The sequence below is a fragment of the Aptenodytes patagonicus genome, chromosome 3 (assembly GCF_965638725.1).
Source record: "Aptenodytes patagonicus chromosome 3, bAptPat1.pri.cur, whole genome shotgun sequence".
NCBI classification, from domain to species: Eukaryota; Metazoa; Chordata; class Aves; order Sphenisciformes; family Spheniscidae; genus Aptenodytes; species Aptenodytes patagonicus.
Genome location: NC_134951.1, coordinates 37,946,174 through 37,972,297, shown reverse-complemented (window position 1 = coordinate 37,972,297; position 26,124 = coordinate 37,946,174). Strand labels below are relative to the sequence as shown.

Here is a 26,124-nt window from a genome sequence, read left to right as displayed (position 1 = left end):
GGATTCTCCTCTTCCTTCTTTCCCTCCAACATGAAGAGACCTATATAATATTGAGGTGTGTATTGCTATAAACAGAAAATAGATTTCTGGGAACAACACAGAGACAATATGGAGAGAAGTGCAAACACACCCCAAGTGAGACTATGAGGTTTTGAATTACTAAGTAGAAGTAGCTTTGATTCCCTGAGGGGTGAAGTAAGCAATAAATCCTTTGAAATTGTTTGCTAGCAACATTATATTAAGGACTTTCTTAAATGACAAGATAAAGAGAGTTAGGAGTATGATTATTACTTTTTTGTGTGTGGATCCTGTGCCCTTCATAGATCACAGTGAAGGTGCCTTAGCAAGAGAAGGTTGCAGGAGAATACATGTTCACACATATAAAACTTTTCCAATAGGTGTTTCCCAGGTGTTTCAAACAATTAAAAATATTTTTTAATTAATTTGTGTTCTGTCTTGCCATTTCTTTTAGTTTTAGCTTCCTTGTATGTTTACTGCTAATACAAGCTACTGTGTATTTTTTCAGCGGGGAATCTAGAGGGGAGAGGGGGTAAAAACTGAGTATTTGATATGGTTATGCTTCTATAGATAAGAGCACATTATGTAAAGAGTCAAAGGAAAAACAAATTACTAATAGTAAGAAATAACATAAAATGGAAAGGGAATAAAGAGCAGGAAAAAAGACATAAATTCACGTGGGCTTATGGCACAGCACCAAGAACATTCAGTCCTTCTAGTAATATTTAATACATGTTGAAGAACATTCATATCGCAATGCAATTTTAGACAAGAGCATACTTCTTCCTAGCTTTTCTCTCTGCAAAATTGCTGGGGAAAAGGAGAGAGAAGAGCAAAATAGAGTGAAAATTAGTTGCTTACATTTTGATAACGAAAGTAAGAAAACAAAAAGACAGCTACTGGAGAACAAGCAGAGAAAATCTGTAGTAGCATCTCATAGTTACAACTTGCAATAACTAACCTCTTCCAGTTATGACTCCAGGAGATCTGGGATTCATTTTTGTTTAGTATCTTGGTCTTAGGAGCTGATACGAAAGTACATTCATCAATGTGGAAGACCAGGATTGCTTCCCATCATCTAGTAATTTAGTTAGCCCCTGAGAGTTACAGATCAGCAGAGACAGGTGTCGCTGTTCATTCTCCCTTAGCCATATTGCTATCTATATTAGCAGCATTTCCTACAAGGCAATATGGAAGGCTAACATTAGAGGTATGCTAGAGAATTCATCAGAGAAAATAACAGGGCACTGTATTACAGGAGGTCAACATAGGCATGTCTTCCAGATGTATTTAATAGGTCAAGTTACCCCTGTGACTAGGATCTGAGTAGGCACCATGTGTGGTAACAGTAATAGTTGCTACTACTGTCACAGGTGTTCATTGCCACCATAAAGATATAGATTAGCAACGACAGTGGTCAAATTGCACCATTTGTAGTGGGAAATAGGAAAGCAGATATTTCAGACTATCAAGGTAAAGTAAAATTCCTGTTTCCCCACCCAAAACATGGAGATTCCCATTGTTTGGAAGGGAAAAAGTGAAATGATGGAGAGTAGGCTGTCATTTTCACACAGAGATAAAAATTATAGAAGACACCTAGAAGATAAGATAAATTATCCAAAGATGTTTTTGATGTATGACTGATTGATTTACCAGTTTACATGGATCTTTGTTTTTCTTTCTTTTGCAATCCTTTATCACACCCTTTCTTCTGTGATGAAATGAAGACAGAAGAAGGAGAAAGATGGGTAATTCATCTGTAATTCATAATTAAGATTAATCATTTTATAGACTATTAGATTTAGATAGATACATCAATAAATGTTCTTTACCTTGATGTGACAAAGTGAATCGATTTGTGTTCTGCCTAAGTACAAAATCTGTGATATAAAGCAGCAGGGACAGCTTTTACCTTAATCTGAAAGGTTCATGTAATCAAATTTTGTCAGGATCTCTCTGAAGGAAAGTTAGTTGTTTGACCTAAGAAAATTCACATTCAGATGACTAAAGATCTCTACCAGTCATAAACTGAAAGTGAAAAAAAATAGAGAACTTAATATTTAAATTTTCATTTTTGATCTGCTGTTTCCTAGCTGTATTCCCATATACACGTTATCTTCAATAAATATGTAGAATTTGGTTTGTTATCTCCACTATCAGGCCAGAGAGAATGGCAAAGAGACCAGTTACTAGCTTGATAAAATGCAGGGAGCTTTTGACCGGTAATACAAACAGCTAGAGAGTCTGTTGCTGTTGCTTAAAAGTGCTGCTGGGGAATAATTTGTCTAGCAGTTCCCAGAATTTCTCTTTTATTCGTAGTTTAAAAGGAAGAATTGTCTAATACTTTTCCTGAATTCCTGCAATGTCATATTAATGTAAATGTGTAGCATGTACCAGATAAAGTGAAATTCCTCTCTCTCCGGTTATTTGATATTATAAAAAGCAACATAGTGGAGTACAAATGTTTTACAATGTACTCATTATTTTTCATTTTAATTAGGTGAATTTAGCATTTATGAAAAGTGATGTATTAATAATTGTGAAAATTTGAGACTTCTGTTAAACAAGTGCATCTAGGGAGAAGCTATTCATTTGGACTTGGAAAAGCTAACTCCCATTGTGAAAAGTGATTTGCTTGCCACATTAACTAACTTTCTTGCTGTTCTTCAAAAAAGAGTAAAAAATTGCCCCAGATGTGATAAGATTTTTGCTTATCTGTGGTTTTATGAACTGTCTAATCCCTTTTCATATGTTCCTGTATAATTAATAGGTGATTATGGCTTCTAGTAACCCCAGCATGCATTTATGACTGTTTGAACCAATAATCAATGACTTCAAACTATATTACCAGTTCTACAGATCTCTGAGTAGTCAGATTAAACTGGATTATGTTAGAACATTTTTAGAATTGTATTCAATATTGGAATTTTTATTAAAAATTATGCTAAGCTTTAGGTATAGCAAAAGTAATTTGAAGATGACAGTCTCATTAGAAAGAAGTATATCTGCATTATTTTTACAGAAGATAATATGTTATGTTTGCATATATTTTTGTTTGTCTGGTTGTAAAATCAGTCCTCAGCCAGTAACTTATTTTGCTGCACTGGGCATTTTTGCATCTTCCCCTTGCAGATCAAGCAGCACTATAGCACGATATGTGGTAAACTTTGAGAGAGATGGCTCAGAAATCAAAAGCACAGAAGATGACATCTCAACTATTGGATCTAATAAGGTTGAAAATGAAAAAATTCCACTTTATCCAAAGGAAGAGAGGGAGATATCAGCAGCTAAACTCACGGTCACAGACCTTCAGCAACTGGTTGCTATAGCACTCCACGAAGACCAGTCCCTGCCAATGGATCTTGGAACGCTTCAGTTTACTGATGGTCAGTAGGCAGGACAGTGCCAGGCACAAGTCTGAACCTTGCCCTTTCAAACTGATGCTATTTCAGTAAGGTCTCCTTTGCTTCTCTAACAGATTGTTTTCATCTGAGGTATCCCATTCTCCTAAGTGTTGCATAGCACCCAAAGGATGCACAGATCTAAGTTAAATTTTATAGCAAAATGTACTTTATAATTATACAGCCTGACTTCCAACCATATTGGAGGATCTATTTTTCTTGGTTGTTTGTTTAGAAAAGCTGGATATTTTGCAAAGACAAATAAGAGAAGAAAAAAAAAAAAAGACTATAAATATTCACTATATCATTTTAATTTCCCAGGATGGACAGTCTCCTTTTTTTAATAAGACAAAAAGTGAGGGCTTCCTCTAATATAATTTTAGCTTTCTGAAAGCTAATTCTCGACTGTAAGCAAGCCATCTAACCTCCCAGTGAAGTCAGAGAGACAGACACCTTACAGAGCATTTGATCCCAAGCTAAAATCGGTGGTGTGAATCACACTGTAAAGGTGCATTTTGCTCTCTGAAACACAGAGGGAGTGTAGATGACAAGCTGGGTGTGAAAACCTCCAGCAGAAGGTTGAAGGGCTGTATCCTGTTCAGTAATCCAGCTAACAAATATCCCCTTCTAGTCCACCAATATTTTTTCTCAAAGCTAGCATAGCCCTAGTTTTGGGGAGGTGGGTTAAAAATGGGGAAAATTATTTAAAATATTTTTTCATGTGTGTATTTACCAAAACAATCTTAAAACACACACCAAATTTTAGCTGTAGTGTTTCATTTCAAACAGCAGCATTTTCTTGCTAAAAAAATATTTAGATGTACTAATACTTTCTGTAAGAATAAAATGTTATATTTTAATGTAGATTAAAAGTCCCAAGAAAAAATTTCATGGATATAGAACACTTTAATAATAGCTACTTTAATAAACTTTTTCCTATTAGTTAATTTTAGTAACCAGTTTTAGAAAAACAGCTTGAGTGCAAGTACATTTAAAGAGCTCCTCTGAGGGGATGAAGGGAGCAACTGGCACTAAAGCCAAAACACTGAGAGTAACAATGGTGTGGACTCTGGGTAAAATTGAAAAGAATTTAGGCTTAATGGACCACACAATATGTCATCATAGCCCATGCGGATTTAACTGAGCGGTTCATACTTCAGCTGATTTTAAGCAGTCTTCCATGGTTCAGCTCTCTACAGACCTATCCCATTTATACTGAATAAAAAGTACAAAGAATACTGCATATAAAATTCCTGTTTTCCTCATAATTGCCAGTTTAAATGGAAATTTCTGCCTCTCTCTTCTTAACATGGATTTTAAAAAGTAATTTTTTGATGGAGAATAGTATTAATACTGTTTTTTACTTAGTTTATGTGTTTTGATCAGTTTTCAGTGTGCCACTGCCGAAATATTGTGCTCTCTCTCTCTAATTTTTTTTCTTTCAGAATCTATTATACCACCTAGTGATTTTGATAATGATATCCAGGCCATGGTCACTATTCCTCTGGCAGACCCTGATCTGGTAAGTTCATACGGGTTGTTATATTTATCTATTTCTCCATGAGAAATGAAATTAAACAATGTTAAGATGTACATAAATATACAGAAAAAGGCTCTTATGCTAAAATACATATCTGCCTTTTATAAATGCTGTAAGGATGAATGTTGTGGTGTTATACTGCAACAGAGATACTGTTTAGAGCATTTACAAGTGAATATTACTGCTTGATTACCTTTTCCAGTTTTAATTACAAAGTAAACAATGTCTCACCAGTTCAGCAGTACATCTCAATGACAGAAGGAGAGCAATTGACAGGGACAGTGAAAGTCATCCTTCTTTGACCATTTTTAAAATTACAGGCAATGTGTTTAGGATCACATGCACATGCCAAACATTTTATACATCCCATGACTTCATGCTGTTTGCAAGCTCCTGTGGCTAAAGATTGCTGGCCTTTTTAGCAATGAAAGTTAAACATAATAATGAAAGCTGCTTTCTAAAAACTTTTTCAGGAGGACTCCATGAGTGTGGAACTCCCACTAGGTTACCCCAGCCCAGCAACAGTGGACCAAACAGGAGGCATCTTGGTCAGTGAATTTACAACTGGAATCCCTGTGCTAAGTGCCGCTGAAGACTTTAATAATTTTGTTTCATCTGAACCTGTGTTCCCTACCAAACCCTCCAGACAACCATTTCAGGACAAATCTCCTCCAGACACAGAAGATATCACTACTGACCACCAAAGTTTCACAGTGCCTTTCAATGCTCTGGTTAGCATGAGCAGTCCTCCAAAACCAGAGGCTTCCTATTTGCCTCCTCCAGCAGATGATTCTGCTAGCAATGACTTATTCACCGATGGCTATGAATCTCCAACGGAGCAGGCTACCACACTGGCAGTTTATACCACAGGTAGCTTTACCCCACCTAGTCTCCTGCAAGCTGGAGATGAGAATAGTGAAGCTGAGGAGAAGAAAGAACTGACTGATATAACAGAACCACCTTTCAAGGAAGCTGACCGAGGTAGTCTGTTTGGACAAGGTAAGACACAAAAGATTTTTCCATAAGGGAGAGTAAGACAGATCTAGTTGTTATTACACATACAGTCACATACAAGTACAGTAAGCATTCCTTTCAGTTGTGACAGAAATTTTTCTGGCCCATCAAAGGTGAAAAATTTACATTTCTGATACCCACTTCAGGAAAATCCTAATGTACCTGACTTCAAGGTTGTCAAAGCAAAAAAAACCCCACCCAACCCAACAAAAAATGCCTAAGGATAAGGCACGCTTTCTACAGGGTATTATGGTAAAAATTCAAAAAGGCAAAGCAAAAAGACATGACAGAAAAAAAAAAATGAAATTCCAGGCTAACAGAAAAAATTCCGCTATTTAAAACATGGTAAATTACTTTGGGTTCTACAGACAGATCTGCATGATAGCAGCAAGAGTATCATGGAATAATTTATTCCAAGCAAAGGGTATAATGGGTCAGAAAAGTTTGCATATCTACAAGTCTGATGAATGTGAAAAACTTTTAAAAATTTCTGTTTTCGATGTTTGTTTATTCAGTGTTATCCATACAGTCGGGTTTTTTAGAGGCACCCAGATATATGAGAAAAAGCACATAGTAAATCAAAAAAGTATATACATACATTTGTCTGGGTGGAGAAAAGTCTGTATAATTTAGCCTTTAAAATGAAAAATACATGATAGACATGTTTCCCACAGTTATCAGAAAAGTGTTGACCCTGCAGATGACAAAAGTTCGGGCAAAGATAGTAGGGTCATCTTTAGGGCACAGGCAAATTAGGCTTTCCCCTAGAACAGCAAAATGTCAATAAAGGCTGCTGCCTCCATCACCACCATCAGCAGCTTGGAAAGCCATGCTAGACACTGTGGAGAACTGTGGTGTGGGGGTAACTGGATTTTATGGGACAGCAGCCTCCACTGGCAAAGCAGCGAAAGCACGGTTCCTGTTGTTGCCCTCTGTCTGTCCCAGCTCTTGTCTGCTCCCTCTCCTGCTCCCTGACCTGGCCTCACCAACTCAGCATTAGGTCAGTAAACTTTAATTTTACTTACACTTCTAAGAAGCCTGTGCTAGCTGTGTGAGATGCAAGAGGTCGCTACAAACACATGGGAGGAATTAGTTCTTTGATGAATATTCAGATGTGCTTTGTCTCAGATTTTTGACTGACCCTCTCAACAGAAAAGCAGAGGGCAGGTAAGAACTTCATATGAATCAGCAGGATTCTCTGAAGTCCCCACGTAGTCTCTAAGCAATACTAAAAAATCTGCAAAGAAGAACATACAAAAAACAAATTCAGTGGCAAAATTCCCACATTAGTTTGCACAACCACACTCAGTGCTTCTGGATCCCCAAGAATGTCATCCTCAAAGCTTGTAAGTTTGCTCCCTGCTTCAGGGAAGTCCCCTGCTCCCATAGGAGGCTCTACTCTGTCCCTGTTCTGCCAGCTCCCTCCTTGCTCAGTCCTTGGCCTTTGGAGTGAGCATAATGAACCCTCCTCCCCCTTTCAAGATGTTCCTACTGGCCCAGCATGCCCAGAAACAGCAAGAAGGCACTTTCATCCCTGCTGCCCAGCCACATCCTGTAAGGCAAACAGGCAACGTTTGCATAGCTGATCGGAAATACCCCACTGCGTGGTTATAACGTCCTTTACGATGGGTCCCCACAGCAGAAATGTGAGAAGGAGGAATGCCCATGTAGTGTACTGTCTATAGTATTGTTCTTTCTGGATCCAGTAAATAACAAGATCAGCATTTTAAAGAATAAATAATGTAAAAGTTGCCACTTGGGATCATACAATAATCACCTCTGGACAGGGAAGAGCATAGCATATTCCATGGTCATGTTGTTGTACCTGGCAGTTTGTGTACTGAATAAGAACTTCCTGTTCTGTAGTCTTGCCTTTATACACAGAGTTCAGAAGTGAGGAAAAGGCAAATACTTTATGATTAGCAGAGTGACTTAAAGATTAGAAAATCGCTCCTTATAAGAATCAGTTGTGAAATGTTCCTGAAAATCACGTTTTTGATGACAAGTGTTAAACACAACTATTTTCAAATACATGCTGTGAAGTCTTGTAGTGCTACTGATAAAAGCACAGCATACTTTCAAATAACAGTACAGCATACCTTTAAATTTCATTCATTATAACTGTGGAAAAGTGTTACATTTGCAGGGGAAAAAAAGGTCATATGCATTTTTCATTCTACTCACTCATTGGGTTAGGGATTTGATGTCATAAAACCCACATAAAACCACGTATCTATTTCACAATTTGCTAAATAGCTGAAAAACCTTGTAGCCTAACAGCTCCAAATGACTGAAGAGAAGCAGCAGAGGGTATTTGACTCACCAAAAATGCAGAGCAACTTATGCTGAAGATACTAGTTCCATTCTTTTTCTTCAGATCAAAAATTGTAAAGAATTTGTTTATTGCAATTTATTATAGTTACTGCCTGACTGTTTTTCACTGGATGGGAGGAGGGATAAGGAGATGGACCTCTCTCTGGCCCCAAGGTTCAAGTTTGCTTGATTGTTCCCCAGTGACAGTGTGGGACCACAGTTCATTTGACACTCGCACAGGCCCTGATACCTCAGATCAAAATGGGGATTAGATTATGTGTTTCTAAATGATCCTCAGAGACAATATATTGCATAGTTTAATGAGTTTCAATGTCATCAGGCAAATATCAGGACCAAGGGAAATTTTACAAAGGAAAATACAAATGGAAAGTTCACCTCTTACTAACCCAGATTTCCTCAACAAGTTTTTCTCATATAATTTGAAATTCAATAAAAAAATATATAAAGGTTTTTCTTCTTCCTAAAGCCATTATTGCCAGTGCCCAGAGAACATGGGATTGTTCGCTTAAAGAGGTGTGGATATTCTTTAAGTGCAGGTTTGATCCTGTAAGCACCTGGTACTGACCCTTTAAACACTGTTGCACATTTGGGTTGGAACCTGTCAATCTGCAAAACAGAATGAACTGTCTAGAGCTGTAAAAAAAAGCTTCCCCAAAATAAGGCCCACTATCTTGTGCCTCCTTGGTGAACACAAGTTATGTCTAAAACAAGCACTAGAATATAAGAATTCCATCATCATCTCTGCAACTGAGTAGAAGGAGAAAAATGACTGTTCCCTGTCTAAAAAGAAGGGATGCCATGTTAGCAGTAACGCAAAACTGTAGTTATTATATTTGCTTAAAATCTTACCGCACACAAAACATACTGCATACTTAACAGAAGAGAGATGTTGAAAATCTATTTACTCAGTCCTTAAAAGAGTAAATACTGTATACTCTTTAAAACTTTTTTTATAGCTTTTTCAATTCTGGAAGTCCTGTGTACAGCATTTCCTGTATTCTTTTATTTTCCTAGATATTTCATAAGAACTGATAGAATTTGACCTGGAAATTCAGGACTTAGCAACATTTATGACAGAGGTTTTATTAAAGTTTACAGTGTCAGTGATATTAATTTTAATATGGCAAGCAGAATTCCTCACCAGCAGATACAGAATTTTTCACACTTTGTGCCTGGCTGCATTTCATAGCCACGTTTCTTAGTAATATTTAAAAAAAAAAAAACAACCACCTTTTAACTGTTGCTGGTGTGAAACAGCAGGAACTACTTAGACAGTGCTGTATAAGGTTGGACAGAGGGTCAGGGTTTAAACAGTTGCCTGCAATTCTACTACATTAATTTCCAGCCATTTCCCCACCCTACAGTCCAGAAGATGGAGGAAATTCTCTTCATCACATTTAGAACATTCAATTCACTCTTCTTTACCATGAAAGGAAGAGCTGGCTAGCAGAAATAACGTAGTTTGAGATTCTTTTAGGTGTCCTCATCAGCTGTATGTTTCACAGATGGTCTTTATTGCATTGGTTATCACATACGTGTAACTACAGACTGAACATTACTACAGATTCCTGAACACCGAATGTCTACAACCTACACCAACTACTTTAATTGCGCCTACCTGAGGTCACTGAGCAAAGCAACAAAAAAAATTATTTCACAGCTCCCAAAAAGACAATCAGACTCAGCCTCACACATACAAATACACACAAAGTTCTGCATACATCGTCTAGGGAAAGGAGAGTAAAAAACAGGTGGGGGACGAGGAGTCAAACTAACAAGAGGTGTCCTTTTAAGCCACGCAGGGTGGGATTTGTCAGGCTTGGGCAGACAGTGATAGGAATGAGCCAGGAGCAGGTGTGGAGCTTCTTTCAGATGGTACTGTGCTCATTCTGGACAGTGATGCCGTCCATGAGCAGTAAAGAGCAGGCCAGTGAGGTTAGACAGCTGTGCTCGCCAAATGGTGATGGCAGTTACTCCACCCCTTGAAGTAGCCAGAACTACTAGGAAGATGCTAAGCTGTCTTTAAAGTAAGCCTAACCTTTGAATTTCAAATTCTGTTTTGAGATTTCTCAATAGAATTAAGAGAGAAACCCTGGTACAAATTTTCAGACCTCTTACTGAAAAGTTCTGAAATGCCTGGATCAGATGTTGTGGTTTAAACATTTGACTACTCAAAAAGGTTTTTCTTTGCTGTAGCCCCTTCAAAATCTAGGCTATTTCTATTTTCCATTTACAACCAGTGCAAAAAACCTACTTTTTTCTACTGTCTGAGATTATGCCTGTTCAGTGTTCTCTAGCGTTCCTCTTTCTTCATATTTTTTTTCCCCTCTGGAGTTAACTCATCAGTATCTCTTCTGTATGGTTAAATTTCTTCTCCCTCTCTTTGCAGCATTCTTGTGACTCTATCTAAAACAGTATGACCATTCAGAAAGGAAGCCACGTCTGTAACGTATTAGACAGACTGTTACTGCAAAAACCAAGAAAATTTCAGCAGTAAAACAAATGCAAACAAATGTATAAACAGATAAAAGAGTTCATGAACACTGTAACAACAATAATGATATACTTTTACTTCCTAAACAGTAAGAATAATTTTAATTTGTATTTGTTTTAATTGTAGCTACTAACAAATTATACAATCCAGGTAAATGGTTATCCCAAAATCCTGACCATCATGGAGGAAGCAATATTTCTGGAGAAGTTATTCCAGAAGCATAGGACAAAATAAAGCTAGCAGTAAATTACTTCAGCTATTCTGTTGTACTACGTCTCAGTCTCACCAGCCTGGATCATCCTCAAGCTCTCAAGAAAGACTCTGACAGAAGAAGAATCTGCAGGGTGTGTCACAGAGTTTTTTCTGTGAGAAAAAAACACTGATAAGGAGTAGATGGTGGTCACATCTCTGTATGTGTAACTGATAAGAGCCTCATTAATTTCCATAATTTTTCTCATGTTCACACAGCCTTGTTGTGAGTGGTCCCCTTTGATATCTTCCTCCTGCCCAACAGTTAATTCAGTCGTGCACTCCTCACTCACTACTATTGCTAAGCAATCTCTAGAAAAACTCAGTTTTCTGGATGTTTGGGGATTCTTTCTGCCTCTGCTTCATCCCCAGCTGCCTAAGCACCATCTCTACTTAGCATAGCTTTCTATTTGGCGTAACCAGCATTGTCATGGAAAAGAAAACCCCATTACTTCTTGCAAGAACTGCTCTGGATGTTCCCAGGATTGGAATTCACCCATTCTTTGTGCCAGGAATGCTCACCAGTTTTTTCACATCAATGGTTATACAGGGTAAGAACTCCTCTGTTTCCTTGCATGTTTTTGTTTTTCTTATGTTTTCTTTGACCATAAACTGACAGGCTTTTCTCAACATTCTCCCCCATCAGTTCCACTCTGTGCCCTTTCATTTGTCACTTGCCGCTTCAGATGTGCAAAGAATGCTTTTCATGGAGGTGCTGCTTCAGTCTGATGCTTGGAGAAGTGAACAGGTAGGTCTAGCTACGTCATTTTCTCAAGCATTATATACGATATTGATTAACCTAAAAGATATCTGTGAATTGAAGATGAAGCTGAATGCAAAAGTTTCAGCAGGCCCATATTAGGATACGTCAGATTTAAGAAAAAGTTCATAGTATGTTCACTGTTGTGATAAAGTTAGAATTGCATACTTGGAGTACTACAGGTATCCTGAAGAGTCATAAACATATTAGAGTATGTGATTAGCATATGGCCAAAATTTAACGACAGTCTGCTGCTCAGCTATCTCCGTGCTGGGAACAGCAGGAACAACCTGAATAGAACAAAACCTGCATCACGTCTTCAAAACATACTTAAAAATGCTGAAATGAAATGACTAATCCAAGCAAAAAGGTATGAGGGAAACAGAGTACTATCTATTTTCCCAATTTAACACATCACTTGTTTAAATTATTGAGCTCTCCAATCACTTCAGTTCAGTTTTACTTTAAGGTTAAGCTTTGCTTCCTCCAAATATGATTTCTTATTCATGCCCCCCCAAATATGCAATATAAATACACATTAACCAAAACAAGTGAAACTTTACTTTATATGCAATTGGTAATTCCAATGACTCATTGAAATTACTGTGTGAAGCACGGAAAACTATTTATATTTCTGCTAAGAAAATTTGCTTATCCAGAGGCAAATCCTCTGAGCTACATGTATAATAAAAAAATGTAACACCTCGTTGTCCACCTATATAGATAGCAGGAAGATATAACTCAGTGCTCTGCCACTTGTTCACTCATACCTTTTACTCTTAAGTCTCTTCCCTGGACGCAGGCATATATTGCTATCCCATTGTTTCCACAGGTGCACACCTGCACTGTAAATAATACAGATTTTTAGGCTGAGGGTGTAAGGCTACCCTTTGCCAGGTTATAAATGAACAAAGCTAATGAAGTTTACATGTCATATAGTCCAGTGGAACAAATATCAGGTAAAGTGGTACTGCTAAGACTAACATGCCCTAACTAATGCATTGCCTTCACTCATTAAAAATCCTTGGCCTTGCTAGAAATGTTGGCTTTGAGAAATAACCTGTTATAATCAAATGGTATTAAAATTTTGATTTTCTAAAATTATTACAGTCCTCTCTTCAGAGGATTCAGTATTCTTCCAGCGTAAGAAGGTCCATTTTTGAGCTCAGCCTGGCATTTTTCATAGAAGCATAGAATCATAGACCTTTAAGACCATCAAGTCCAACCATTAACCTAACACTGCCAAGCCCACCACTAGACCATGTCCCTAAGCACCACATCTACACGTCTTTTAAATACTTCCAGGGATGGTGACTCAACCACTTCCTTGGGCAGCCTCTACCAATGCTTGACAACCCTTTCGGTGAAGAAATTTTTCCTCACGTCCAATCTAAACCTCCCCTGGTGCAACTTGAGGCCATTTCCTCTCGTCCTATCGCTTGTTACTTGGGAGAAGAGACCGACACCCACCTCGCTACAACCTCCTTTCAGGTAGTTGTACAGCACGATAAGGTGTCCCCTGAGCCTCCTTTTCTCCAGGCTAAACAACCCCAGTTCCCTCAGCCGCTCCTCAGAAGACTTGTTCTCCAGACCCTTCACCAGCTTTGTTGCCCTTCTCTGGACATGCTCCAGCACCTCAATGTCTTTCTTGTAGTGAGGGGCCCAAAACTGAACACAGTATTCGAGGTGTGGCCTCACCAGTGCCGAGTACAGGGGCACGATCACTTCCCTACTCCTGCTGGCCACACTAGTTCTGATACAGGCCAGGATGCCATTGGCCTTCTTGGCCACCTGGGCACACTGCCGGCTCATATTCAGCCAGCTGTCGACCAACACCCCCAGGTCCTTTTCCGACAGGCAGCTTTCCAGCCACTCTTCCCCAAGCCTGTAGCGCTGCATGGGGTTGTTGTGGCCGAAGTGCAGGACCCGGCACTTGGCCTTGTTGAATCTCATACAGTTGGTCTGGGCCCATCGATCCAGCCTGTCCAGGTCCCTCTGCAGAGCCTTCCTACACTAAAGCAGATCAACACTCCCACCCAACTTGGTGTCGTCTGTAAATTTACTGAGGGTGCACTTGATCCCCTCATCCAAATCATTGATAAAGTTATTAAACAGAACTGGCCCCAAAACTGAGCCCTGGGGAACACCACTTGTGACCAGCCGCCAACTGGATTTAACACCATCCACCACAACTCTTTGGGCCCAGCCACCCAGGCAGTTTTTTACCCAGTGAAGAGTATGCCTGTCCAAACCATGAGCAGCCAGTTTCTCCAGGAGAATGCTGTGGGAAATGGTGTCAAAAGCTTTGCTAAAGTCCAGGTAGACAATACCCACAGCCTTTCCCTCATCCACTAAGTGGGTCACCTTGTCATAGAAGGAGATCAGGTTAGTCAAGCAGGACCTGCCTTTCATAAACTCATTCTGACTGGGCTTGATCACCTGGTTGTCCTGTAAGTGCCGTGTGATGGCACTCAAGATGATCTGCTCCATAACCTTCCCTAGCACCGAGGTCAGGCTGACAGGCCTGTAGTTTCCCAGATCCTCCTTCCGGCCCTTCTTGTAGATGGGCATCACATTTGCTAACCTCCACTCAACTGGGACCTCCCTGGTTAGCCAGGACTGCTGATAAATGATTGAAAGTGGCTTTGTGAGCACTTCCGCCACCTCCCTCAGTATTCTTGGGTGCATCCCCTCTGGCCCCATAGACTTGTGTGTGTCTACGTGATGGAGCAGGTCGCTAAGCATTTCCCCTTGGATTATGGGGGGTTCATCCTGTTCGCCATTCCTGTCTTCCAGCTCAGGGGGCTGGGTACCCCGAGAACAACTGGTCTTACCATTAAAGACTGAGGCAAAGAAGGCATTAAGTACCTCAGCTTTTTCCTCATCCTTTGTCACTATGTTTCCCCCCGCATCCAATAAAGAATGGAGATTTTCCTTAGCCCTCCTTTTGTTGCTAATCTATTTATAGCAACATTTTTTATTGTCTTTTACGGCAGTAGCCAGATGAAGTTCTAGTTAGGCTTTGGACCTTCTAATTTTCTTCCTGCATAACCTCACAACATCCTTGTAGTCCTCCTGAGTTGCCCGCCCCTTCTTCCAAAGGTCATAAACTCTCCTTTTTTTCCTGAGTTCCAGCCAAAGCTCTCTATTCAGCCAGGCCGGTCTTCTTCCCCACTGGCCCATCTTTCAGCACATGGGGATGGCCTGCTCCTGCGCCTTTAAGATTTCCTTCTTGAAGAATGTCCAGCCTTCCTGGACTCCTTTGCCCTTCAGGACTGCCTCCCAAGGGTCTCTGTCAAGCAGGCTCCTAAACAGGCCAAAGTCTGCCCTTCAGAAGTCCAAGGTAGCAGTTCTGCTGACCACCCTCCTTACTTCTCCAACAATTGAAAACTATAATTTTGTGATCGCTATGCCCAAGATGGCCTCCAACCATCACATCACCCACAAATCCTTCTCTGTTCGCAAACAACAGGTCCAGCGGGGCACCTTCCTTAGTTGGCTCACTCACCAGCTGTGTCAGGAAGTTGTCTTCCACACACTCCAGGAACCTCCTAGGCTCTTTCCTCTCTGCTGTATTGTATTTCCAGCAGACACCTGGTAAGTTGAAGTCCCCCACGAGAACAAGGGCTAGCGATTGTGAGACTTCTCCCAGCTGCTTATCGAATATCTCATCTGCCTCTTCATCCTGGTTGGGTGGTCTATAACAGACTCCCAGCAGGATATCTGCCTTGTTGGCCTTCCCCCTCATCCTTACCTGTAAACACTCAACCTTATCGTCACCATCATTGAGCCCTAGACAATCAAAACACTCCCTAACATACAGGGCTACCCCACCGCCTCTCCTTCCTTGCCTATCCCTTCTGAAGAGTTTATAGCCATCCGTTGCAGCACTCCAGTTGTGCAAGTCATCCCACCATGTTTCCATGATGGCTACTATATCACAGTTTTCCTGCTGCACAATGGCTTCCAGCACCTCCTGTTTGTTGCCCATGCTGCGTGCATTGTGGTAGATGCACTTCAGTTGGGCTATTGATCCCACCACCTTTTTGGGGGAAGAAGCCCTAATTCCTATGTGACCATTCTCAGGCACTTCCGTGGTTTCTAACACATCCATAACCCTTGCATCTTTGCTGCTGCATGGATCTCCATCCCCTACCTCCACTGAGACGGTAGACCGAAGGAACTCACTAGCACACCGTCCCTCAAACATTGGCGTGCCACCCCCAGGCTTATCTCTAGCGAGCCTGGTTTTATCCCTTTCCCCCTTGAAATCTAGTTTAAAGCTCTTTCAATGAGCCCTGCTAACTCCTGTGCAAAGATCCTTTTCCCTCTTTGAGACAGGTGTACCCCGTTTGGCACCAGCAGGCCTGGTGTCGTGTAGACCAACCCATGATCAAAAAATCCCAAGTTCTGCTGGTGACACCAGGCTTGAAGCCAGGTATTGATCTGCTGACTGTTCCTGTTTCTTCCCGCATCATTCCCTGCAACTGGAAGGATAGAGAAGAATACTACTTGTGCTCCTGATCCCTTAACCAGTCGTCCCAAGGCCCTGAAGTCTCTCTTGATTGCCCTCAGTCTTGTTGCAACTTCATTGCTGCCTACCTGAAAAATCAATAATGGATAACAATCTGAGGGCCGTACCAGGGTAGGAAGTTTTCTCTTCACTTCTTTAACCAAGGCCCCAGGGAGGCAGCAGACTTCCCTAAGAAATGGGTCCAGTCTGCATATTGGGCCTTCTGTTCCCTTCAGAAGGGAGTCTCCTATGACAATGACCGATCTTTTTTTCTTTGTGGAAGCAGTTTTGACACAGGGCGTAGGCCGACTTAACTTTGGCAACATCTCCAAGCTAGATGAACCAGCTTCCTTGTTATTGTTTGGTTCCACTTGCAGAGCCTCATACCTATTATGCAAGGGCACCTGGGAAGGTGGGGTAGTCACAGAGGAGATGCGCCTGCTGCACCAGGCAGGAACTTGTCACCATTGCCCCCTATCCCTTAAGTCACTACGTTCAGTTAGGCAGAGAGATGATAGGGAATCCTCCATATCATGCATCCTGTCTGCCTCTTGGGCCCATCTCAGGGAAGGTAGGGTGAGATTCCAGTAGTCGATCTCTCTCTCACACTCCCTGATGCTCCTCAACCTACTCACCTAGAATCATAGAATCATAGAGTAGTTTGGGTTGGAAGGGACCTCTAAAGGTCATCTAGTCCAACCCCCCTGCAATCAGCAGGGACATCTTCAACTAGATCACGTTGCTCAGGGCCCCATCTAACCTGACCTTGAAGGTTTCCAGGGATGGGGCATCCACCACCTCTCTGGGCAACCTCTGCCAGTGTTTCACCACCCTCAGCATAAAAAATTTCTTCCTTATATCTAGTCTAAATCTACCCCCCTTTAATTTAAAGCCATTCCCCCTTGTCCTGTCACAACAGGCCCTGCTAAAAAGTCTGCCACCATCTTTTTTATAAGTCCCCTTTAAGTACTGAGAGGCTGCAATAAGGTCTCCCCAAAGCCTTCTCTTCTCTAGGCTGAACAACCCCAGTTCTCTCAGCCTTTCTTCATAGGAGAGGTGTTCCACCCCCCTGATCATTTTCATGGCCCTCTTCTGGACCCGCTCCAACAGGTCCACGTCTGTCTTATGCTGAGGGCTCCAGAGCTGGACCCAGTACTCCAGGTGGGGTCCCACCAGAGCAGAGTAGAGGGGCAGAATCACCTCCCTCGACCTGCTGGCCACACTTCTTTTGATGCAGCCCAGGATACGATCAGCCTTCTGGGCTGTGAGTGCACATTGCTGGCTCATGTCCAGCTTTTCATCCACCAGTACCCCCAAGTCCTTCTCGGCAGGGCTGCTCTCAATCCCTTCATCCCCCAGCCTGGATTGATGCTGGGGGTTGCCCTGACCCAGGTGCAGCACCTTGCACTTGGCCTTGTTAAACCTCATGCCCACTTCTCAAGCTTGTCCAGGTCCCTCTGGATGGCATCCCGTCTCTGGCGTGTCAACCGCACCACTCAGCTTGGTGTCATCTGAAAACTTGCTGAGGGTTCACTCGATCCCACTGTCTATGTCATTGATGAAGATATTAAACAGTACTGGTCCCAGTACGGACCCCTGCAGGACGCCACTCGTCACCAGTCTCCATCTGGACATTGAGCCATTCACCACTACCCTCTGGATGTGACCATCCAACCTATTCCTCACCCACTGGACAGTCCACCCATCAAATCCATACCTCTCCAGTTTAGAGAGAAGGATATTGTGGGGGACCATGTCAAAGGCCTTACAGAGGTCTAGATAGACGACATCCGTAGCTCTTCCCTTGTCCACTGATGTAGTCAGTCCATCATAGAAGGCCACTAGGTTAGTCAGGCAGGACTTGCCCTTGGTGAAGCCATGCTGGCTGTCTCGAATCACCTCCCTGTCCTCCATATGCCTTAGCATAGCTTCCAGGAGGATCTGTTCCATGATCTTCCCAGGCACAGAGGTGAGACCGACTGGCCTGTAGTTCTCCAGGCCTTCCTCTTTTCCTTTTTAAAAATGGGGGTTATGTTCCCCCTTTCCCAGTCAGTGGGAACTTCACCGGACTGCCACAACTTCTCAAATACAATGGATATTGGCTTAGCAACTTCATCCTCCAGTTCCTTCAGGACCCGCAGATCGATCTCATCAGGTCCCATGGACTTGAGCACCTTCTGGTGCCTTAGATGGTCTCGAACCTGATGTTCTCCCACAGTGGGCAGCTCTTCATTCTCCCAGTCCCCGCCTTTGCCTTCTGCGGCTTGGACGGTGAGGCTCAAGCACTTGCTGGTGAAGACTGAGGCAAAAAAGTCATTGAGTACCTCCACCTTCTCCGTATCCCACGTAACCAGGTCTCCCGTTTTGTTCCAGAGAGGGCCCACATTTTCCCTTGTCTTCCTTTTATCCTTGACGTACCTATAGAATCTTTTCTTGTTGCCCTTGACATCCCTGGCCAGATTTAATTCTATCAGGGCTTTAGCTTTCCTAACTTGATCCCTGGCTGCTCGGACAATTTCTCTGTATTCCTCCCAGGCTACCTGTCCTTGCTGGTCCAAAGTCATTATCAATATCACTAAAATTGAAATGTATTGTTACAATGCAACATAGTGTAAAACGAGCAGGATCTTCCCAGGTAAATATCTCCTTCCATCTCTCTCTCAAGTAATGTAATTCAAGTAATGTTGACTCAACAACAAGTGACTCAACACAGAGTCACTTGTTCCATTTCAAAACTGTGAGAAAAATCAGATTACCTACATCCAAGGCACAACAGTTTAGAAAAATAAAATACTCCTCATTCTGTGACTTTCATTCCATTAATTCCATGGTTTTCACATACAAGTGACTACATAGTATGGGAAAAAAAAAGTGTATTCGGTGTTTTCATTTTTCTTGGCAAGTCTTAAAGTGCTCATCTGATGACAAGATTTTAAGAGAGTCATGGGCTTTAACTTTCTAATTTCATGTTTGTCTTTTCTGTTTTTAGGTCCTTGGGTCAACACATTACTTGAATTTATATCGTGTGACTTCTATTTTGTCTTTACTGTTTTGCAAACTAATAAACTTCAATACTACAAAACTGTCTGATGGTCCCATCACCTACAAAAATTTGCTCTTTTTTTTTCCTATCACACAGTTGCGAAAAATAGATAAAGAGGGCAGGGATTTGGAGGGTACTTTCAATTCTGAAGGATAAGTGTTGTAACCTGTCAGATTTTGTTTCTAATCATTCTAAAGTAAAATAAATCAAAAATAGTATTCCAGGTTCTCCATTTGGGCAACTCCAAAATCGTTACAGTGGCACACAGGAGTATTTGCAACATTTAGATGGATGCTTCTTTATGTTTCCAGGTGTTTGTAAAGCTTTAAGTTATTTTCACACAGACTTTGTTATTTTAAACTCATTAAATAAGTTTTTCAAATTTAATTGTAGACCAGTCAACAACAGGCATAAGGGAATAAGAATCCTTCTGAAGCTATGGTTTTAAGCGAGATGTTTCTTATTCAGCTTTGATTCCATTCCTTTGTAAAAGTGTATTCATATTTGCAAAATCACCGCTTCTCACTTTTGCTTCGCTATTTAATTCATTGATGTGAATACCAATCAAGTCCAGACTTCTCAGTTTAGCATGGTATCTTACATATTTTAATATGATTTTACTATGGTAGCAAATAGTGCAGAATTTCAACAGAAAATAGCTTACAATAAATAATAATCACAGCAGCCTCTGGCATTTTAAACATGTTTTCATTGTAAATGTATTTACTAATTCCCCTACTTGTGGCATGCCAGTCCTAGGGGTGGCATGCCAATGCTGGGGGCCAAATCGATAGCCCAGCTCAAGTGCATCTACACCAATGCACGCAGCATGGGCGGCAAACAGGAGGAGCTGGAAGCCATTGTGCAGCAGGAAAACTATGATATAGTAGCCATCATGGAAACATGGTGGGGTGACTCTCACGACTGGAGTGCTGCAATGGATGGCTATAAACTCTTCAGAAAGGACAGGCAAGAAAGGAGAGGCAGTGGGGTGGCCCTGTATGTTAGGGAGTGTTTCGATTGTCTAGAGCTCAACGATTGTGATGATGATATGGTTGAGTGTTTATGGGTAAGGATGAGGGGGAAGGCCAACAAGGCAGATATCCTGCTGGGAGTCTGTTATAGACCACCCAACCAGGATGAAGAGGTGGATGAAGCGTTCTACAAGCAGCTGGGAGAAGTCTCTCAATCGCTAGCCCTTGTTCTCGTGGGGGACTTCAACTTCCCAGACATCTGCTGGAAATACAACACGGCAGAGAGGAAGCAGTCTAGGAGGTTCCTGGAGTGTGTGGAAGACAACTTCCTGACGCAGTTGGTAAGTGAGCCTACCAGGGGAGGTGCCTCGCTCGACCTGCTGTTTACAAACAGAGAAGGACTGGTGGGAGATGTGGTGGTCGGAGGCCGTCTTGGGCTTAGCGACCATGACATGATAGAATTCTCCCTTCTTGGTGAAGTAAGGAGGGTGGCCAGCAAAACCGCAACCATGGACTTCCGGAGGGCGGACTTTGGCCTGTTCAGGACGCTGGTTGAGAGAGTCCCTTGGGAGACAGTCCTGAGGGGCAAAGGGGTCCAGGAAGGCTGGATGTTCTTCAAGAAGGAAGTCTTAAAGGCGCAGGATCAGGCTGTCCCCGTATGCCGTAAGAAGAACGGGCGGGGAAGACGACCGGCCTGGCTGAACGGGGAGCTCTTGCTGGGACTCAGGAAAAAAAGGAGAGTTTACCGCTTGTGGAAGAAGGGGCAGGTGACTCAAGAAGAGTACAGGGATCTCGTTAGGTCATGCAGAGAGGAAATGAGAAAGGCAGGAGTCCAGCTAGAACGCAATCTGGCTGCTGTCGTTAAAGACAACAAAAAATGTTTTTACAAATATATTAATGACAAGAAGAGAGCCAGGGAGAATCTCCATCCCTTATTGGATGCGGGGGGGAACATTGTCACCAAGGATGAGGAACAGGCTGAGGTACTCAATGCCTTCTTTGCCTCAGTCTTTAACAGGCAGACCAGTTCTCCTCAGGGTATTCAGCCCCCTGAGCTGGAAGACAGGGACGGCGAGCAGGATGAACCCCCCGTAATCCAAGAGGAAGCAGTCAATGACCTGCTACGCCACCTGGATGCTCACAAGTCTATGGGGCCGGATGGGATCCACCTGAGAGTGCTGAGGGAGCTGGTGGAGGAGCTCGCCGAGCCACTCTCCATCATTTATCAGCAGTCCTGGTTAACGGGGGAGGTCCCGGGCGACTGGAGGCTTGCCAATGTGATGCCCATCTACAAGAAGGGCCGGAAGGAGGATCCAGGGAACTACAGGCCTGTCAGCCTGACCTCGGTGCCGGGGAAGATTATGGAGCGGTTCATCTTGAGGGCGCTCACAAGGCATGAGCGGGACAACCAGGGCATCAGGCCCAGCCAGCACGGGTTCATGAGAGGCAGGTCCTGCTTGACCAACCTGATCTCCTTCTATGACCAGGCGACCCGCCTAGTGGATGAGGGAAAGGCTGTGGATGTGGTCTACCTGGACTTCAGCAAGGCCTTTGACACCGTCTCCCACAGCATTCTCCTAGAGAAGCTGGCGGCTCACAGCTTAGACAGGTGTACTCTGCGCTGGGTAAAAAACTGGCTGGACGGCCGAGCCCAGAGAGTTGGTGAATGGAGTTCAATCCAGTTGACGGCCGGTCACAAGCGGTGTTCCCCAGGGCTCAGTTTTGGGGCCAGTCTTGTTCAATATCTTTATCAATGATCTGGACGAGGGGATCGAGTGCACCCTCAGTAAGTTTGCAGATGACACCAAGTTGGGCGGCAGCGTTGATCTGCTCGAGGGTAGGAAGGCTCTGCAGAGGGACCTGGACAGGCTGGATCGATGGGCCCAGGCCATCTGTATGAGATTCAACAAGGCCAAGTGCCGGGTCCTGCACTTGGGCCACAACAACCCCATGCAGCGCTACAGGCTTGGGGAAGAGTGGCTGGAAAGCTGCCTGTCGGAAAAGGACCTGGGGGTGCTGGTTGACAGCCGGCTGAACATGAGCCAGCAGTGTGCCCAGGTGGCCAAGAAGGCCAATGGCATCCTGGCCTGTATCAGAACTAGTGTGGCCAGCAGGAGTAGGGAAGTGATCGTGCCCCTGTACTCGGCACTGGTGAGGCCGCACCTCGAATACTGTGTTCAGTTTTGGGCCCCTCACTACAGGAAAGACATTGAGGTGCTGGAGCATGTCCAGAGAAGGGCAACAAAGCTGGTGAAGGGTCTGGAGAACAAGTCTTCTGAGGAGCGGCTGAGGGAACTGGGGTTGTTTAGCCTGGAGAAAAGGAGGCTCAGGGGACACCTTATCGTGCTGTACAACAACCTGAAAGGAGGTTGTAGCGAGGTGGGTGTCGGTCTCTTCTCCCAAGTAACAAACAATAGGACGAGAGGAAATGGCCTCAAGTTGCACCAGGGGAGGTTTAGATTGGACGTGAGGAAAAATTTCTTCACCGAAAGGGTTGTCAAGCATTGGTAGAGGCTGCCCAAGGAAGTGGTTGAGTCACCATCCCTGGAAGTATTTAAAAGACGTGTAGATGAGGCGCTTAGGGACATGGTTTAGTGGGCATGGTGTTGTTGGGTTGACGGTTGGACTCGATGATCTTAGAGGTCTTTTCCAACCTTAATGATTCTATGATTCTACTTCACAAGAGTATTCTAATCTCAGTTGAATCATTTCCTTAGTGAGGACTTTAATCAGAAAACTGACTTTTAGAGTGCTTGAGCACTAGAATGTCAGTTTATCTGGCAATCTCAGTAGCAGATGAGGTAAAGGTTCTGTAAATGGTAAAAGTGACTTGTCGTGTTATGGAAATAACCTACCACTGACCTACTGTCCATACAAGGTGTCTAATTATACACCTGCCTGTATTCTTTTAAATAGTATTCTTTTAAAACACAGGAATACTGCCTTAACACCCAACTTTATAATGCCTTAATTACAAGTGTGAATACTGCTACCTGCCTAAAGCAATTAATATGGAAATACTGACTTTTCTTCTGCTGTACTCAGAAGAGTGCTGAGGCAAATGGATGTTTCTGCATCTTTTCTGAGTCTTAACTTAGAGAGGCAGAGCAGTCACCGTAACCAGGTGCAGCAGCTCTTGAAGTCAGTGGAGAGATTGTAGTGGGATGATGGTTCAGGCCCAGGTTTAACAGATTATCACTGACTTCTCCAGTCTCTTTTCTGCAGATGCTTCCATTGCATAGTTTCAGTGCTGAATGAAGTCAAACATTGCTACTCAGAGCTTTGGGAATGCTTTAAACACCGGCTATTCCTGTACTGTTCAAAGTACTTACATGTTTCTGAAATGCTTAATCCTTTAGAACTGCTGAAGCATGAGGACGCCAAAGACAGTCATTAAAATTTAACAGTCAAGTCTCTCAGTATATGAATTTGACACAGGTCTATAAAGTAAGCTTGCCCAATTAATTTTATACCTATTGTATTTCCACCTGTTGTACTTAAATGACTATTTTGAAGATGAAAAAGTTTTAAAAAATCATACATTAAATGTATTTATTGTATTATTTCAAAGCTTTAAAGAAATTGGCTTATTCAAAAAACTTGCAAAAAGCTTTAATGAGAAAACTATTAACAGATAGCTAATTGAAGTAAAGAAAGTCCTTAATAAAACAGAAAATGGCAAGGTGAATTACTGTTTTTCAGCCATGCATTGGCCAATGCATGTGAAAATGGTAATCAAAGAAAAAATGAATTTGCAATTGTACAAGAAACTGATATTGCAGAGGGCTCTTACAGGTACAGTGACCAAACATGAAATTGCTAAAGGCAGATGTGACTCCCTTTTGCTACTGACTGACTTCCATGAAGGCTAAGGGAGCTTGCATTTCACAAAGAGACATGGATCAATGAATATATTAACCCTCAGACATTCCATAAAGGGAATTCTTTCTCTGTACTGAAAACTTTGTGTAAGTTGAGTAGGACCACCTAATTTACATCAGTGAAAATTTTATGGGCAGTCAGACTGTTGTGAGCTGCATCATTCTGCTTCTCTCAGGCAGAATTAGCTGCACTGAGGGAAAAGTTGCAGGGGAGTAAAAGTAGTCAGGGCTTGGCTTTGTTCTTAATGATTTGCTCTAAATCTTTATGCATCTTTGAGGAACAAGTGAAAAATTATTTGCTTTTTATTTCTTCAGTCATTGCAGAAGTATATAATACTACTGAATTCCAAAAAAAGGAATCATGGTAAAGATCCCAAAGTGAGATGAGGGCCGTGTCATAACTCTGCTTGGGAGCAAACGTCCCAAATCAAACACACAGTCTGTTGCCCCAGTCAAATTACTCAGCTAAGCATGAAAGTCAGTAAAACAGGGTTGTACACGTTGTCCAGTTGTTACCAAATAGAAGGTGGGCCTTGATGCCAGTGTGTGGAGCCCAGCTAAAGAATCACCCTTGGCAGATTCTTTCATAATGAACATTGACAAAATTAGTAAGCTGTAGTTGCTCAACACCCTGAATTCTGCAATGGTTTAGCTTTTCAGGTCTTGATTTTGCAAATTTTATGTTATCCTCTTAGTTTTCAGAGAGTCGGGTAGAACTGAATTGTTCTGAGAATAATGAGAGAAGATAATCATTACTAAGTAGTATTTTATTAGGATAGAAAATACTCCTCTTGTGACACCATGCCAGAATGACATTTATTTGCATCTTTGGTGGTGAGAACATGACGATGAAGCACAGCTGCAAGGTATGAAAATTTTCAGGATAAACTGAAGGCTTCTCATATAAGTTACACAGAGTACTACGTAGTAGTGGAGCTAGAGCTGCAGCTATCAGGCTGTTCTGTGAAAAAATAGACTCTCAAAAAGTTTCAGCAAGGATGCTAAGGAAAAAAGTTCAAGAGATAGATACAAGAATTTTTAGGACTGGAGATGGAGGAGAGATGGAGTTCACTCCCAGTGAACTGAGGTTCACTGGAGTCAGCGGAGAAGGAGTTTTGTTGGTTTCACTGGACACTGAACCTGGCTTCTGGAGCGTTCATATAGGCAGACAGAATGACAGCCATAGATCACTCTGGCTCTTCTGGCTTGGCTTTACAGTTAAAAAGACAAACTTAATCAGTAATTATGTGCTGCAGGACATTTGTTGTGACACAAATGTCACAATGATCCTCTTCTCTTAATTCTCTTAATCCTCATCTTACTTGTGCCCTAGTTAAAAATGAAAGACCTCAAACACAAATTCAGCGCTTTATCTATTTGTTTGTACACAACAGTCCTGCATCCAGGGATTTTGTGGCATTTCAGGCACCAACAAAATATGTAAATTTGAATCCAGCTACTTGCTGCACCTGTTTATCTGGTATTTATATCAGCAGAGCTGCCCATAAGGAGATTCTTACCCTATGGACCAATCTCTTAATTGTACACTTTTCCTTCATTAGTTATTTTCTTCAGCCAGCATCTATACAAATACATACATATACATTGTAATACTGTAACTTTCATATACAGAACAATATCTGTCTTTGGACTTGGAAAATTTGTCTATTGCCAATAGGAAATGTCAGTGCTTACTAAGCTCATGAATGAGATGAAATGCCAGGACCTCTTAATGTATAACCTTCTGGGCCTGCTTATTAATGCAAACCCATTAGAAAAATGTCTCATGACAATTTGACCTTTCCCAAACAATGATTCCTTATTCATCATCAATTAGGAGGGTTTTCCACACTTAAAAAAATATAAGAGGACCAACTAATTAGATACCTAAAATAAAGTTGTT

General features: G+C 42.1%; 1 protein-coding gene across 1 annotated transcript in view; it reads left to right on the top strand.

Annotated features, from left to right (window-relative positions):
- The window catches only part of IMPG1 (interphotoreceptor matrix proteoglycan 1), a 69,811-nt gene that overhangs the window by 28,118 nt on the left and 15,569 nt on the right, over nt 1-26,124 (top strand). Inside the window, exons 9-12 of the mRNA XM_076335448.1 lie at nt 1,746-1,766; nt 3,151-3,404; nt 4,865-4,941; nt 5,433-5,958. Coding sequence (XP_076191563.1) covers nt 1,746-1,766; nt 3,151-3,404; nt 4,865-4,941; nt 5,433-5,958 — 878 coding nt within the window. The remainder of the gene's footprint in view (nt 1-1,745; nt 1,767-3,150; nt 3,405-4,864; nt 4,942-5,432; nt 5,959-26,124) is intronic.